The following is a 14,421-nucleotide window of genomic DNA, read 5'->3' as shown; positions in this document are numbered from 1 at the left end:
TGGACATTAAGCCTTAAGCCTTCTTCACAACAATTGAACCGCTCTCCTTGAAGTTCTTGGTGATCTGATAAATGGTTGATTTAGGTGCAATCTTACTGGCAGCAATATCCTTGCCTGTGAAGCCCTTTTATGTGCAAAGCAATGATGGTGGCACGTGTTTCCTTGCAGGTAACTGTGGTTGACAGAGGAAGACAAATGATTCCAAGCACTACCCTCCTTTTGAAGCTTCCAGTCTGTTATTCAAACTCAATCAGCATGACAGAGGGATCTCCAGCCTGGTCCTTGTCAACACTCACACCTGTGTTAATGAGAGAATCACTGACATGATGACAGCTGGTCCTTTTGTGACAGGGCTGAAATGCAGTGGAAATGTTTTTTTGGGGAGATTCATTTCATTTGAATGGCAAAGAGCGACTTTGCAATTAATTGCAATTCATCTGATCACTCTTTATAACATTCTAGTGTATATGCAAATTGCCATCATACAAACTGAGATAGCAGACTATGTGAAAATGAATATTTGTGTCATTCTCAAAACTTTTGGTCACGACTGTACATGGACAAGGTGACTGAGTTCATCAGGAATTGTATAGGGGATGTTGTTCCCACTGTGGCTATTAATAAAACCTGCCCTAACCAAAACCGCGGACAGATTTCAGTATTAGCGCAAAACAGAAAGTGCTAACCATCGCATTTAACCATGGCGAGGTGACTGGGAATAAGGTTTAATACAAACAGTGCAGTTATGCCCTCTGTAAGGCAATAAAAGTTGATTTGATGCAGAAACAAAGTGGAGTCGCAATTCAACGGCTCAAACACGAGACGTTTGTGGCAGGGACTCCGGACAATCATGGATTACAAAGGGAAAACCAGCCACGTTGCCGACACCGACGTCTTGGTCCCGGACAAGCTAAACACCTTCTTCACCCGCTTTGAAGATAACACAGTGTTAACAAAGTGGCCTTCTCCTAAGGACTGTGGGCTCTCGTTCTCCGTGGCCGACGTGAGAGAATCACTTAAGCGTGTTAACAGTCGCAAGGCTGCCGAACCAGACAGCATCACTAGACGCGTCCTCAGAGCATGCACAGACCAGCTGGCTGGAGCATTTAAGGGCATATTCAATCTCTCCCTCTGCCAGTCTGCTATTCCCACTTTCCTCAAGATGTCCACCATTGTTCCTGTAACCAAGAAAGCAAAGGTAACTGAACTAAATAACTATCACCCTGAAGCATTCACTTCTGTTGTCATGAAATTCTTTGAGGGGCTAGTTAAGGATCATATCACTTCCACCTTACATGACACCCTAGACCCCCTTCAATTTGCATACAGCTCCCAATAGATCCACAGACGATGCAATCACCATCACACTGCACACTGCCCTATTCCATCTGGACAAGAGGAATATCTACGGTGTCTGCGGAAAGTATTCAGACCCCTTGATATTCGATCAGGTTCAAGTCCGGGCTCTGGCTGGGCCACTCTAGGACATTCAGAGATTTGTCCCGAAGCCACTCCTGCGTTGTCTTGGCTGTGTGCTTAGGCTCGTTGTCCTGTTGGAAGGTAAACCTTCGCCCCAGTCTGAGGTCCTGAGCGCTCTGGAAGGTTTTCATCAAGTATCTCTCTGTACTTTGCTTTGCTTATCTTTGCATCAATTCTGAGTTTCCCAGTCCCTACCGCTGAAAACATGCGACCACCATGCTTCACCATAGTGGGGGTGTCAAGTTTCCTCCAGACGTGATGCTTGGCATTCAGGCCAAAGAGTTCCATCTTGGTTTCATTCCGTCTGGCCACTCTACCATAAAGGCCTGATTGGTGGATTGCTGCAGAGATGGTTGTTGTTCTGGAAGGTTCTCCCATCTCCACAGAGGAACTCTAGAGCTCTGTCAGAGTGACCATTGAGTTCTTGGTCACCTCCCTGACCAAGGCCCTTCTCCCGCCATTGCTCAGTTTGGCCGGGCAGCCAGCTTTAGGAAGAGTATTTTATCATTATTATTATTATTACTTTTTATTAATTATTACAAAAAAACACAAGGAATGCGTAACATTAAAGTATTGGAACATGAAGGACAAACAATACAGCATCAAGACACTATCAAACATGTATCAGTCTTTCCGCAACAGAGCCATCCTTATGTGTGAGGGTGCGTGTGCATGATAGTGATATAAAATATGTCATAGTTTCCTTTTTTTCACTTTTTTCCTTTTTTTCCCCTTTTTCGTGATCAGAATCTTGTGAAACCCGAACCCTTCAACATCCCCCCCCACTGTTCCCCAATAGCTGTCCCTCAACCATCATTCTCTCTCTCCACAGCAACTCCACTCCCACTTGTCTCCTATTCCACATACCAACCCTCAGCTTCCTAATTCTTTCCAAACTTCTTCCATTTGAGAATGATGGAGGCCACTGTGTTCTTGGGGACCTTCAATGCTGCAGACATTTTTTTCTACTCTTCCCCAGATCTGTGCCTCGACACAATCCTGTCTCAGAGCTCTACGGACAATTCCTTCCACCTCATGGCTTAGTTTTTGCTCTGACATCCACTGTCAACTGTGGGACCTTATATAGACAGGTGTGTGCCTTTCCAAATAATTTCCAATCAATTGAATTTACCACTAGTGGACTCCAATCAAGTTGTAGAAACATCAAGGATGATTAATGGAAACAGGATGAACCTGAGCTCAATTTCGAGTCTCATAGCAAAGGGTCTGAACTACTTATGTAAACAAGGTATTTCATTTTTATTTGTAATCAATTTCAAAAACCTGTTTTCACATGTCATGTTGGAGTATTGTGTGTAGGTTGATGAGGATTATTTAAAAAAAAATACATGTCAGAAAAAGGCTGTAATGTCATAAAATGTGGAAAAAGTCAAATGGTCTGAATACTTTCCGAATGCACTGTACTTCAGTCTAAGACTGCCGTCATTGCTATCGATTGTGGTAACATCAAAATGAGGGGTGTTGTACAAAGCAAAGTAATCAGCGATTGGATCATCTCTAACCAATCAGAGTAGCAAAGCAATGATGCATTTTCAAACCTCCGCTTTACCCACGTGTATTCAGGCTCTAACCCTGAAGAATGCAGTGATGTCGAAACATTGGTGGTTTACCCAATAAATTACTGGGAGCTTGTATCTAGAGTGTGTGACTCTCTTTATTTATTTTATAGCCTACAATTTACACACCATTAGTCATTACCTCTACCAACTTTTTGGGGTGTGCGTCAGCTCATGCTTTTTATTAGACTGGCTCTGGCCGAACACATTGGTTTCTGCGACCAATCAGAACGTTTAGAATGTTTTTCCATTCTAGAGATTGTTGTGGAGGTACTCATGTCCAGACTCATTGAAGAAACTAACGAAGAAACTGACGTCTGTGGGCGTGACATTTGACCGGGGCAAGGAGTTCAGGTAGCCAGGCAAACTGATCAGTGGTAGTCTGGAGGTTTGAAAGATGTTTTGGTGTTGGTAGCTTTTACAGTTTTGGCAGTAGAGGTTCCATAATAATAATAATAATAATAATAATAATAATAATATGAACAGTTTCTAAAGTTGTGCTTTGCTTTTTAAGGCAGCCACATCTTTTTTAAATTCAGATATATCCTCTGTCAAAGGGCACAGGGTTACCTGTCAGGTGGCATGAGAGGTGGAGACAGGACTCAAAGACAGGATGAAGCAGTGCATTTAATTATCTCCTTAAAGCAGAACTGAACTCGAAAACCAACTCTTCTCATTGAAAACGGCATATGTGACTGATATTAGCAAGTAGGTTAATGTTGGTCATAAAGTCAGAATTCTGTGAGATTTGAGTACAAGTCCTACTTGAGGTTTGGGTTTTGATTTTGACAATACTCACTTGCCTACTAATACGGGATAAACAGCTGCACTCTATCCAATCATACTGCAGAACACACAGACAGTGAGACAGATCTGCCCAGCAGCACAGCAGATCGGACTTTGTTTACTTAAGACAACACATCACACATTTTATGACTTGAGAAATACTGCACCAAACACCTTTGTTAGACGTAAAATTGTGTGACTAAAACCTTCTTAAATTATCTTAGATTAATTCAGACTATTTTGAGGAAGTGATACTGGCTTCGTTTCTATAAACCCCTTTCTGTGTTTGCAAACATTGCTGCACGAGGGCAAAGACCGCAGGTTGGTGCCAGAACACGGGGGAGTTCTTATAGAAAAAAAGCCTCTATTTACATGTTGCATATGAGTGCATTTCACGCTACTATTGGATTAAAATTGGATTGTAACGCTCTCATGAATTGCATGCTTAATATAATGTTTGCGTCGTCATTGCAAATCAACTGCATTATTCTTTAAAAAAACACTTACATTTCAACCAGTAAAATGTCTCTTTGGCTAGCTTTTGCTACAGCCTATATGAGCTTTAGCATTCTAGCTAACAGCTGCATCCAAAATAATTATTTTGCAACGATCACAATCAAACATAATCTTAGCAACCGTTCAAGCAAGAATCAAAACATCCTTGTAAGCATATGAAAACCCCCAAAACGTCAATCTAGGTTATGTTGAAGGGTGCAGATGGCGATGGCTTTCTTACTGCAGTCAGGAGTCGCACGCATCTGTGCATGACGTCAGTGTTTCATGTACTGGAATGGGGTTAATGGTGTCTCCTGGGGGACAAATTCAGTAACTGTCACATTAAACCACACCCCCAAGATTGAAATATATAAAAAATCTTAATGAGCAACAGAAAAACAGGCAGGATTGGTATGTTCAGCCGCTCTTTAATGATGACTGCACAGGTCACAAAGAACCTCAGATATAACTGAACCTCCCAACATTTATTTAGGGCAGACAAACAGGCACTGAAAGGGCACTGAAAATGTGACTTAAAGTCAAAGTCAACTTTAAGTTTTGAGTTTACCATTATCTAACTCCTAAGATAATTTATTGAAAACATATCATTTCTATCTGTAATCAACTCCTAATATGTATCGTGGGAAGAAGACAGAATGAAATGGCCTATGTGGAAACGGTTGCGTAATCTGGAAGATGTTTTTGTCTTCTCTGTGTATCTCTAAGCTGCCCTGGGGTAGGTCTTTTATGACTAACCTGGGAGATTACACCCTTTGAATCACATAACGCTTACCCAAAATGCAGAAGGGCACTGCCCTTGCTTTGCTCCACGGATCCCCCTTTTGAAGTGCTCTAATCCCTGGCAGCGGGTAAAGGGTTAAAGGCGGCGCTGACCTCACTCTCAACTCTCCAAACTATTGTCAGAGAGACGTCAGAGACTCTCATCCACAACATCAGGCCCAGAAAAGCTAAGTATGGCCCGCTGGAAAAATACTGTGAAGCTGATACAACAGAGTTGACTATGAACCAAGAAGAAAATATGGGGAGAAAAATACACGCCAACTGCAAGATTGTTTGTAGATTGGTAGAGCATGACACATGCTCAATTGCTCAATTGGTAGAGCATGGCACATGCAACGCCAGGGTAGTGGGTTCAATTCCTGGGACCACCAATATGAAAATTGCATGCGTGCACGACTGTCTTCTATGGCTTTATTTTAAGGCTATTCAACTTCTATGCAAATGATGTTTGATATGCCTTACATTTCTTATTCTCTCCTGACTGAACAAAAAGGCAACAGAAAATACTTAGTGTTTCACAGTACAGTGAGAACAGCCGTTTTATAAACATGTAAAACTTGGCATGACATCTATCCAAAAGCCAGGAATACTAAGACCAGTATTAGCAGGATGACGGAGGTTGTGGCAGGAGAAGGCAGGAGAACCTGCTAATGTGAAGAGCCAGCCCCAGAAAGACGGATTCTTTAGCTGAGAGCGATTAGTACTCGACCAATAGAAGACATTGTGTCTCTCTCCTCATGGCTTTAAAGCCCAAAAATGGAGGGAGTCTGTTGCCTTGCTGGGAAAACAGCTAAGTCAATAACCAGTAATGAGATCTTATTTACCCAGCTGGTGGTGAAATGTTAAGACGCCCAGGGACCTAAAGTCATCCAACTGGGCTCGAGGCCCACAGCTAAAACCACATTCTAACCCTGTGCATATTTGTCTGTGAAATTTTCACACAATTATGTAAACAAGCATGCTGTATTGTTCTTTTGGACTGTGACGCAAAGAGAGAGAGAGCAAGAGAGGGGAGCGGGGGAGATAGAGAGAGGGAGAGAGAGAGGTTGGAGAGAAAGAAATCAAGAAAAAATAAGCTGGGAGACATGCTATTTCTCCCAGGAAGTCTTGGTGACTGACAGGTACCTTGTACGGGGCTGAGAGGGCTCTGTGGGCTCCGAGCAGGGTCTTGATGCTTTCATAAGTGACAAAGAACTTTTAGGGAGTCAGAGTTGGGGGGTGGAGAGTGAGAAACAGTGACGGAAAAGGGGCAGTAGGGTAGGGCTGGCAGTTGCCGAAGGCCTCATGAAACGATATTATCACAATACTTATGTGCCAATTTCGATATGTATATGTATTGGGATTCTCACAATTCTATATCTATTGGGATTCCATACTGTGATTTTATTGCAAATATATATTACTGCTGCAGAGGGACAAGAGAGAGCCCTAAGAAAATTAGTTTTGATCAGTCATGGAAATAAAAGTGCAACAAAAAAAATTGCCTCCCCCTTTGAGGAGATGGAGTACAAACTATGAAGGAAAAAATACTGGAATTTCGGTGCAGGCATATCAAACTAGTGCAAAAATAATATTGCGATATTGTCAAAACAATAGTGAGTGAGTAGGTAGAGTGAGTAGAATGAGAGAAAAGTGCTTACTTTATTAAGGCAGCAGTGTAAAAATCACAACCCATTAAGAATGGAGAATGCAGGTCTCATTGTAGCCTTTTCAAATGATGCCCACCTGACCCAGATTGCAATTTATAATGGACTGTTTTTGGATTCCGTAAACCACAACAGTAATTGTGTGATGGCGGGGATTCAGGGCTGTGTTCCAAACAAAATAACGACAAACTTTGTGTGCTTGTTCTAGTTCCTCAATGGCACAACAAGGAGAGCTCAAAAAAGCCCCTTAGTAGCTAGGTTTCTCAAATCAAATCAAATTTATTTGTCACATACACATGGTTAGCAGGTGTTAATGCAAGTGTAGTGAAATGCTTGTGCTTCTAATTCCGACCATGCAGTAATATCTTGCAAGTAATATAACCTAACAATTTCACAACAACTACGTTATACACAAAGTGTAAAGTAATGAATACAAATATGTACATACAAATATATAAATGAGTGATGGTACAGAACGGCATAGGCAAGATGAAGTAGATGGTATAGAGTACAGTATATACATATGAGATGAGTAATGTAGGGTATGAAAACATATAAAGCGGCATTGTTTAAAGTGACTAGTGATACATTACATCAAGATGGCAAGATGCAGTAGATGGTATAGAATATAATATATACATATGAGATGAGTAATGTAGGGTATGTAAACATGATACAAAGTGGCTAGTGATAAATTGATTATAGCAATTTTTCCATTATTAAATTCGCTGGAGTTGAGTAAGTATGTTGGCATCAGCCACTCAATATTAGCGATGGCTGTTTAACAGTCAGATGGCCTTGACATAGAAACTGTTTTTCAGTCTCTCTGTCCTGCTTTGAAGCACCTATACTGACCTCGCCTTCTGGATGTTAGCAGGGTGAACAGGCAGTGGCTCGGGTGGTTGTTGTCCTTGATTAACTTTTTGGCCTTCCTGTGACATCGGGTGGTGTAGGTGTCCTGGAGGGCAGGTAGTTTTCACCCGGTGATGCGTTGTGCAGGCCTCACTTTCCTTACAGGCGGAGCAGCTGCCGTACCAGGCGGAGCTACAGCCCGACAGGATGCTCTCGATTGTGCATCTGTAAAATTTGAGTGTTTTTGGTGACAAGCTGAATTTCTTCAGCCTCTGGAGTTTGAAGAGGCACTGCTGCGCATTCTTCACCACGCTGTCTGTGTGGGTGGACCATTTCAGTTTGTCCGTGATGTGTACGCAGAGGAACTTAAAACGCTCCACCCTCTCCACTACTGTCCCGTCAATGTAGATAGGGGGCTGCTCCCTCTGCTGTTTCCTGAAGTCCACGATCATTTCCTTTGTTTTGTTGACATTTAGTGTAGTGTCGTCTGCAAACTTGATGATTGAGTTGGAGGCGTGCATGGCCACGCAGTCATGGGTGAACAGGGAGTACAGGAGAGGGCTGAGAAGGCACCCTTGTGGGGACCCAGTGTTGAGCGGGGTGGAGATGTTGTTACCTACCCTCACCACCTAGGGGCGGCCCGTCAGGAAGCCCAGGACCCAGTTGCACAGGGCAACTGAGCTGTAATCGATGAACAGCATTCTTACATAGGTATTCCTCTTGTCCAGATGGGTTAGGGCAGTGTGCAGTGTGATGGCGACTGCGTTTCGTCTGTGGACCTATTGGGGCGGTAAGCAAATTGGAGTGGGTCTAGGGTGACAGGTAGGGTGGAGGTGATATGATCCTTGACTACTCTCTCAAAGCACTTCATGATGACGGAAGTGAGTGCTACAGGGCGGTAATCATTTAGCTCAGTTACCTTAGCTTTCTTGGGAACAGGAACAATGGTGGCCCTCTTGAAGCATGTGGGAACAGCAGACTGGGATAAGGATTGATTGAATATGTCTGTAAACACACCAGCCAGCTGGTCTGCGCATGTCCTGAGGACGCGGCTGGGGATGCCGTCTGGGCCTGCAGTCCTGCGAGGGTTAACACGTTTAAATGTTTTACTCACATTGGCTACAGTGAAGGAGAGCCCGCATGTTTTGGTAGCGGGCCCTGTCAGTGGTACTGTATTGTCCTCAAAGTGAGCAAAAAAGTTGTTTAGTCTGTCTGGGAGCAAGTCGTCGTGATCCGCGGCGGGGCTGGTTTTTCTTTTGTAGTCCGTGATTGACTGTAGACTCTGCCACATACCTCTCGTGTCTGAGCCGTTGAATTGCGACTCCACTTCCGACTCACTGTACTGACGCTTAGCTTGTTTGATTGCCTTGATATCCAATTGGCGACGGATTTTCATGTGAAAGTTCTCAAATCTGTATCAAGACAATTTTCCCACCAGAGATGTATTTCCATCATATTGACTTGTTGTGGATAAAATACTGTGCATGATAATTGTGCAAAGTAAAAATAACTTTTGTAGATAAATTCCCCATGTACCATATAAAAAATAAAAGTGAAATGGGTTTCCATTGCATTTTAAACTCTACTGATGGTTTTGTCACAACAAATGTTGCGTTATGGACGACTGTGTTATCTCGCTCTCCGTGGCTAATGTGAGTAAGACTGCAGCTGGGCCAGACATTTAGGAGGCCACGGGGCCAGACAGATTGCCAGGACGTGTACTCAGAGCATACTGTGACAGACTGTGACGGCCCTGAATTTGTCTGAACCGTCTGTGCTTCTCCTTCCAATAGTGCGCTTCCCCTTTAATTCCCAATTAAATAGCCAGCATCAGCTGCGCAAAAGAGGGTTGTGATGGTGGTGCGAATGAGGAGTGTTCAACTCTTTTGTTGTATTTAAAAGTCAGCTTTGTAGTCTTGTCTCAAGTTTAACCAGGATCGGATCCACTCATTTCTTCCTTTGGACCAAACATCTCAGTTGGTCTCAGCTGTTTCCTTGTGGTCTTCCTCAGCAGGAGATCTGTTGGCAGATTGGATTGCCTGACAGACCACAACTTTTTTGCATGCGGTATTTCATTTGTTTGAATGTGATTTATACCGTGCTGATTTGTGGTCAGTTGTAGTTAAAGACTACTGAGATTTGATACTCTTTATGGTTGTGTGGTTGGGTTTAAGCTACACTCCTTTACCGGGCTGGACTCTATTAGGCCCGAGGTACAGAAGTTTTCTTGAGGAACCAAAGCTTATGTTTATTTATGTTGGTAATACAACCCACACAAAAGAACAGTTGTTTTGAAGTTATTGCCAATGTTTTAAAGGTTTATGAAAAGTGTATTTCCATACTGACTTTTAAATGAGTCCTTTGTATTGTTGTAGACTTGATGGACCAGACAGGACTCATTCCCTCAAACAAAAAGGAGAAATCAATATTTTCTCTGGTAGGCACAACCTACCTGGCACCCCTACAAACAATAACCTCAAGTCAAAACTTTTACAATGCGCTGGGCAGCTGGCAAGTCCTGTGTGACTCAGTTAGTAGAGCATGGCACTTACAACTCCAGGGTTGTGGGTTTGATTCTCATGGGGGACCAGTACGAACAAATATGAAGATGTTTTACTCACTATTGTAAGTCAATTGTACTTTATTTAACTAGGCAAGCCGGTTAAGAACAAATGAGTATTTTACAATGGCGGCCTACACCAGCCAAACCCAGACAACGCTGGGACAATTGTGCACCGCCCTATTGGACTCCCAATTAAAGTCTGGAATTGAACCAGGGTCTGTAGTGACACCTCTAGCACTGAAATACAGTGCCTTAGACTGCTGCACCACTCGGGAGCCTGCTTGGTCAAGCTGGATAAGTGCATCTGTTAAATGACTAAAATGAATGCGTCTTGAAAACCACTCCCTGACCCAGTCTGTAATACCTACATGTTTCAAGCAGACCACCATAGTCCCTGTGCCCAAGAACGTGAAGGTAACCCATCTAAATGACTATCGCCCATAGCACTCACATTTGTAGCCATGAAATGCTTTGATAGGCTGGTCATGGCTCACATCAGCCTAGACACACTGGACTCACCCATTCACATACCACCACAACAGATCCACAGATGACGCAATCTCTATTGCACTCCACACTGCCCTTCCCCTTCTGGACAACAGGAACATCTATGTGAAAATGCTTTTCATTGACTACAGCTCAGTATTCAGTACCATAGTGCCCTCCAACATCATCACTAGGTTCAGGACCCTGGGACTGAACACCTTCCACTGCAACTGGATCTTGGACTTCCTGTCGGGCTGCTCCCAAAAAGACCTTCTACCCCCAAGCAATGAGACTGCTGATTTATAGTTATTTAAATAGTTAACCAGATAGACCTTTTTTTCACAAACTTTTTAACTCATCTCATATGTGGCTGCTACTGTTTTAGCTATCCTGTTGCCTAGTCACTTTATCCCTAGTTAGTATGCACATACTGTATCTACCTCAATTAACTCGGACCCCTGCACATCGACGCAATACTAGTACCCAGTATATTTCGGGGAGTTATTGTTACTCATTGTGTATTTATTACTCATGTTATTACTTTTCTATTATTTCTCAAATTCTTGACGGTCTAACTGTTGTCTTCAAAGTGTGCACAGTTCCTAAGTAATTTCAATGTACTTTTAGGACTGTCAAGTCTACTCCCACTCCCCTTCCAGGTGAGTCTGATGAGGCGATGGTGTGAGTAAGGATGGTGACAGGTGTGCGTAATAATGAGCAGCCTGGTGACCTCGAGCGCCGGAGAGGGAGTATACCTGACAGTAACCTCTCCCTGACATGGGGCTCCAGGCGCAGGACTCTGACCAGAGGGACGGTCCTGGGGGCCAGGCTGGTGGCTTCTGCTGAGGCGCAGGAACACCAGTTGCGACACCCGGACCCGACATCACCTACACTAACAAAACAACAAAAAAACACTCCCTGATGCTTCCCTTTGGTCAGGAGTTATTCTGTAACGTGTATGCTGGGAGTCGGGAAGCAAGTTCAGGGACATAGAACATAGAACAAAACAAGAAACATGGGTAGCTTACAGCCTTGAACACTGCAACAGAAACAATAACGCCTAGAGAAAGAACCAAAGGGAGTGTATATATATATATATATAGGAAAGGTAATCAAGTAGGTGATGGAGTCTGGTGAGGAGCTGGTGCACGTAACATAGTTACAGGTGTGCGTAATAATGAGCAGCCTGTTGACCTCGAGTGCCGGAGAGGGAGTATACGTGACATGGATTTGTCATGTTATTTCATTACCAGATCATGTTGTGAATAAGCCCACGAGGCTATGTCATTTGTAATTATATACAGAATAATTAATAGGAATAGCATTGGGTGTTGCACAATGGTTCATCCAACACAACTGTGCACAGTAGACTCTGTGTCCAATCCGAGGCACAAAAACATACACCATGAACTCAGTACCTTAGTGATTTCTCTGTTAAATCTAACGAGGCCCTGGTGTAAATCAAGCAGACAACAACAGATGATCAACATCAATTCACCAGGGATATTAAATCCAAAGTGGATCCAAGGCACAACTCTCTTCAGGAGCGTAATGAATAAGACACAAAAATATTCTTGACATTCCTCTCGAATACCTTTTTCCTAGAATTTGGGCTGTTGTTGCATGGCATGCGCTATCACAACAGCTGTTCGTCACTTGACTGTCATTTTGTAAATTCCTTCCTGGACCCAATGATGATGTGTGAAAATATCATGGCATAATTTATCAGCTGGACACCAAATCAAATGCTCATCCAACAAGTATTTTGCACAATTATTGAAGAACCACGTTAATGACAGTATCGATTTAGGTTTTAAGTATCAAAGTAAGGTGACTCTTTCGGTTAGAAGCATTCGATTTTGCAATCACATCATTTGCGATTTGTGTGCCCATTAACTGTTAACTATTATGCACTATTATGCATGATATAATGTGATACATTTATATAACATTTATCCAAGGCATTACTTCATGTTGTTACTGTGGAACCTAGAGCATTGATACTAATTGAGTACTGTGCCTGCACATGAATGTTCTATGTTTTAACTTTAGTTTGAACGAGTCATGTAAAACTTCTCTGTTCCAAGTGTCATTATTACTGTTTGTGTAGTAGTAAGAACCCAAAAATGGCTAGATCCAGGATTTTTACAGGGTTCAAGTTCAATGTCTAATTGAAATTAATAATGCTTAATGTATGATATAACGAAAACTTACACTGCCATAACAGCAAGGACAGAAAGGTCATGTTTTATGTCACACAATTTTGGACAAATCCATCAAGAGATAGCAACTATGATAAAGGGTTAAACATAGGTTTGACATCTACTCGTGAATTTTATTGAATATAGCTCTGATCCTCCTTACACTGTAAATGCACGGAATGAGCAGCAGTACAAGGGAATCCATGACAGACCCCTTCCCTTTTTCCACATTTTGTTATGTTACAGCCTTATAAAAATACACACAATACCCCATAATGGCAAAGTGTAAACAGGTTTTTAAAAATGTTTGCAAGATTTTTTTAAATAATTTATTTACACAAGTATTCAGACCCTTTGATATGAGACTCGAAATTGAGCTCAGGTTTATCCAGTTTCCATTTATGATCCTTGAGATGTTTTTACAACTTGATTGGAGTGGTAAATTCAATTGATTGGAGTCCACCTGTGGTAAATTCAATTGATTGGAGTCCACCTGTGGGAAATTCAATTGATTGGAGTCCACCTGTGGTAAATTCAATTGATTAGAGTCCACCTGTGGTAAATTCAATTGATTAGAGTCCACCTGTGGGAAATTCAATTGATTGGAGTCCACCTGTGGTAAATTCAATTGATTAGAGTCCACCTGTGGTAAATTCAATTGATTAGAGTCCACCAGTGGGAAATTCAATTGATTGGAGTCCACCTGTGGTAAATTCAATTGATTGGACATGATTTGGAAAGGCACACACTTGTTATATACGGTCCCACAGTTGACTGTGCATGTCAGAGAATTTGACAGAATTTGAACAAATTACACTTGAAACATTAATAAACTTTCCCATCAGACGCTCTCCATGCTGGGTAGGCTATTATAGTTTGTCAACAGGTAGCCTATGTCTGTGGTGTCTTATTGGTGCCAGAGACTCATAATGAGTGACTCATCATTGGGGAAAGAGCCGATGGCAGCTGATGAGACCCCTGCATAGATGCCCCGGAAACTCCCAACCTTTGCGAAGCCCTGCTGGCTCTGCATTCTGGACTTAATGGTGTCCAGGGGGAAGAAGGTGAGGTCCACACATCCCAGCACAGCCCCCACCTAACATGTAGGGAGAGACACACAATCATCAGGTAATTCAAAAGCACTGCTTAGACCCACACCTAGCAGAGAGAGATGACACACAGAGACAAAATCTAATCTTTGCATTTTCCATTGAACATCCTGTTTCAGAGAATCTTGCAAATACAGTTTGGTTTTGGTTTTCCTCCATTTGAAGGGGTAGGTGAGCCAACCTCAGATGCACATCTTTCTGATGGGCCTCCACACTTTCACTTCGTTTGCGAACAGCATTCTCCTGCATTTTCAAACTGTTAATGGTGTGTCTCGATTGCTGTTCCATTTGTCCAGTGAGCTCAGAGACAACTGTCCCAGTTTGTCTGGGCAGGGTAAAAGGAAGAGGTTGAGGGGAGGGTAATGGTGGAGAGGTTATAGGTGAGCCAGAAGCCTGGGGATGAGGCACAGTGCTCTCCAACTCCAT

The 14,421-nt window shown here is 42.7% G+C and overlaps 1 protein-coding gene across 1 annotated transcript in view; it reads right to left on the bottom strand.

Annotated features, from left to right (window-relative positions):
* Positions 1–13,919, bottom strand: part of LOC135541615 (mitochondrial S-adenosylmethionine carrier protein-like) — a 75,847-nt gene extending 61,928 nt beyond the window's left edge. The window contains exons 1-3 of the mRNA XM_064967924.1: positions 13,825–13,919; positions 10,778–10,781; positions 6,228–6,332 (exon numbers count right to left, since the gene is read on the bottom strand). Coding sequence (XP_064823996.1) covers positions 6,228–6,332; positions 10,778–10,781; positions 13,825–13,919 — 204 coding nt within the window. The remainder of the gene's footprint in view (positions 1–6,227; positions 6,333–10,777; positions 10,782–13,824) is intronic.
* Between the last annotated feature and the right edge of the window lie 502 nt (positions 13,920–14,421).

Source organism: Oncorhynchus masou, chromosome 6, assembly GCF_036934945.1.
Source record: "Oncorhynchus masou masou isolate Uvic2021 chromosome 6, UVic_Omas_1.1, whole genome shotgun sequence".
Classification (NCBI taxonomy): domain Eukaryota; kingdom Metazoa; phylum Chordata; class Actinopteri; order Salmoniformes; family Salmonidae; genus Oncorhynchus; species Oncorhynchus masou.
The sequence above is the reverse complement of the archived record's forward strand: the minus strand, read 5'-3'. Positions and strand labels throughout refer to the sequence as shown.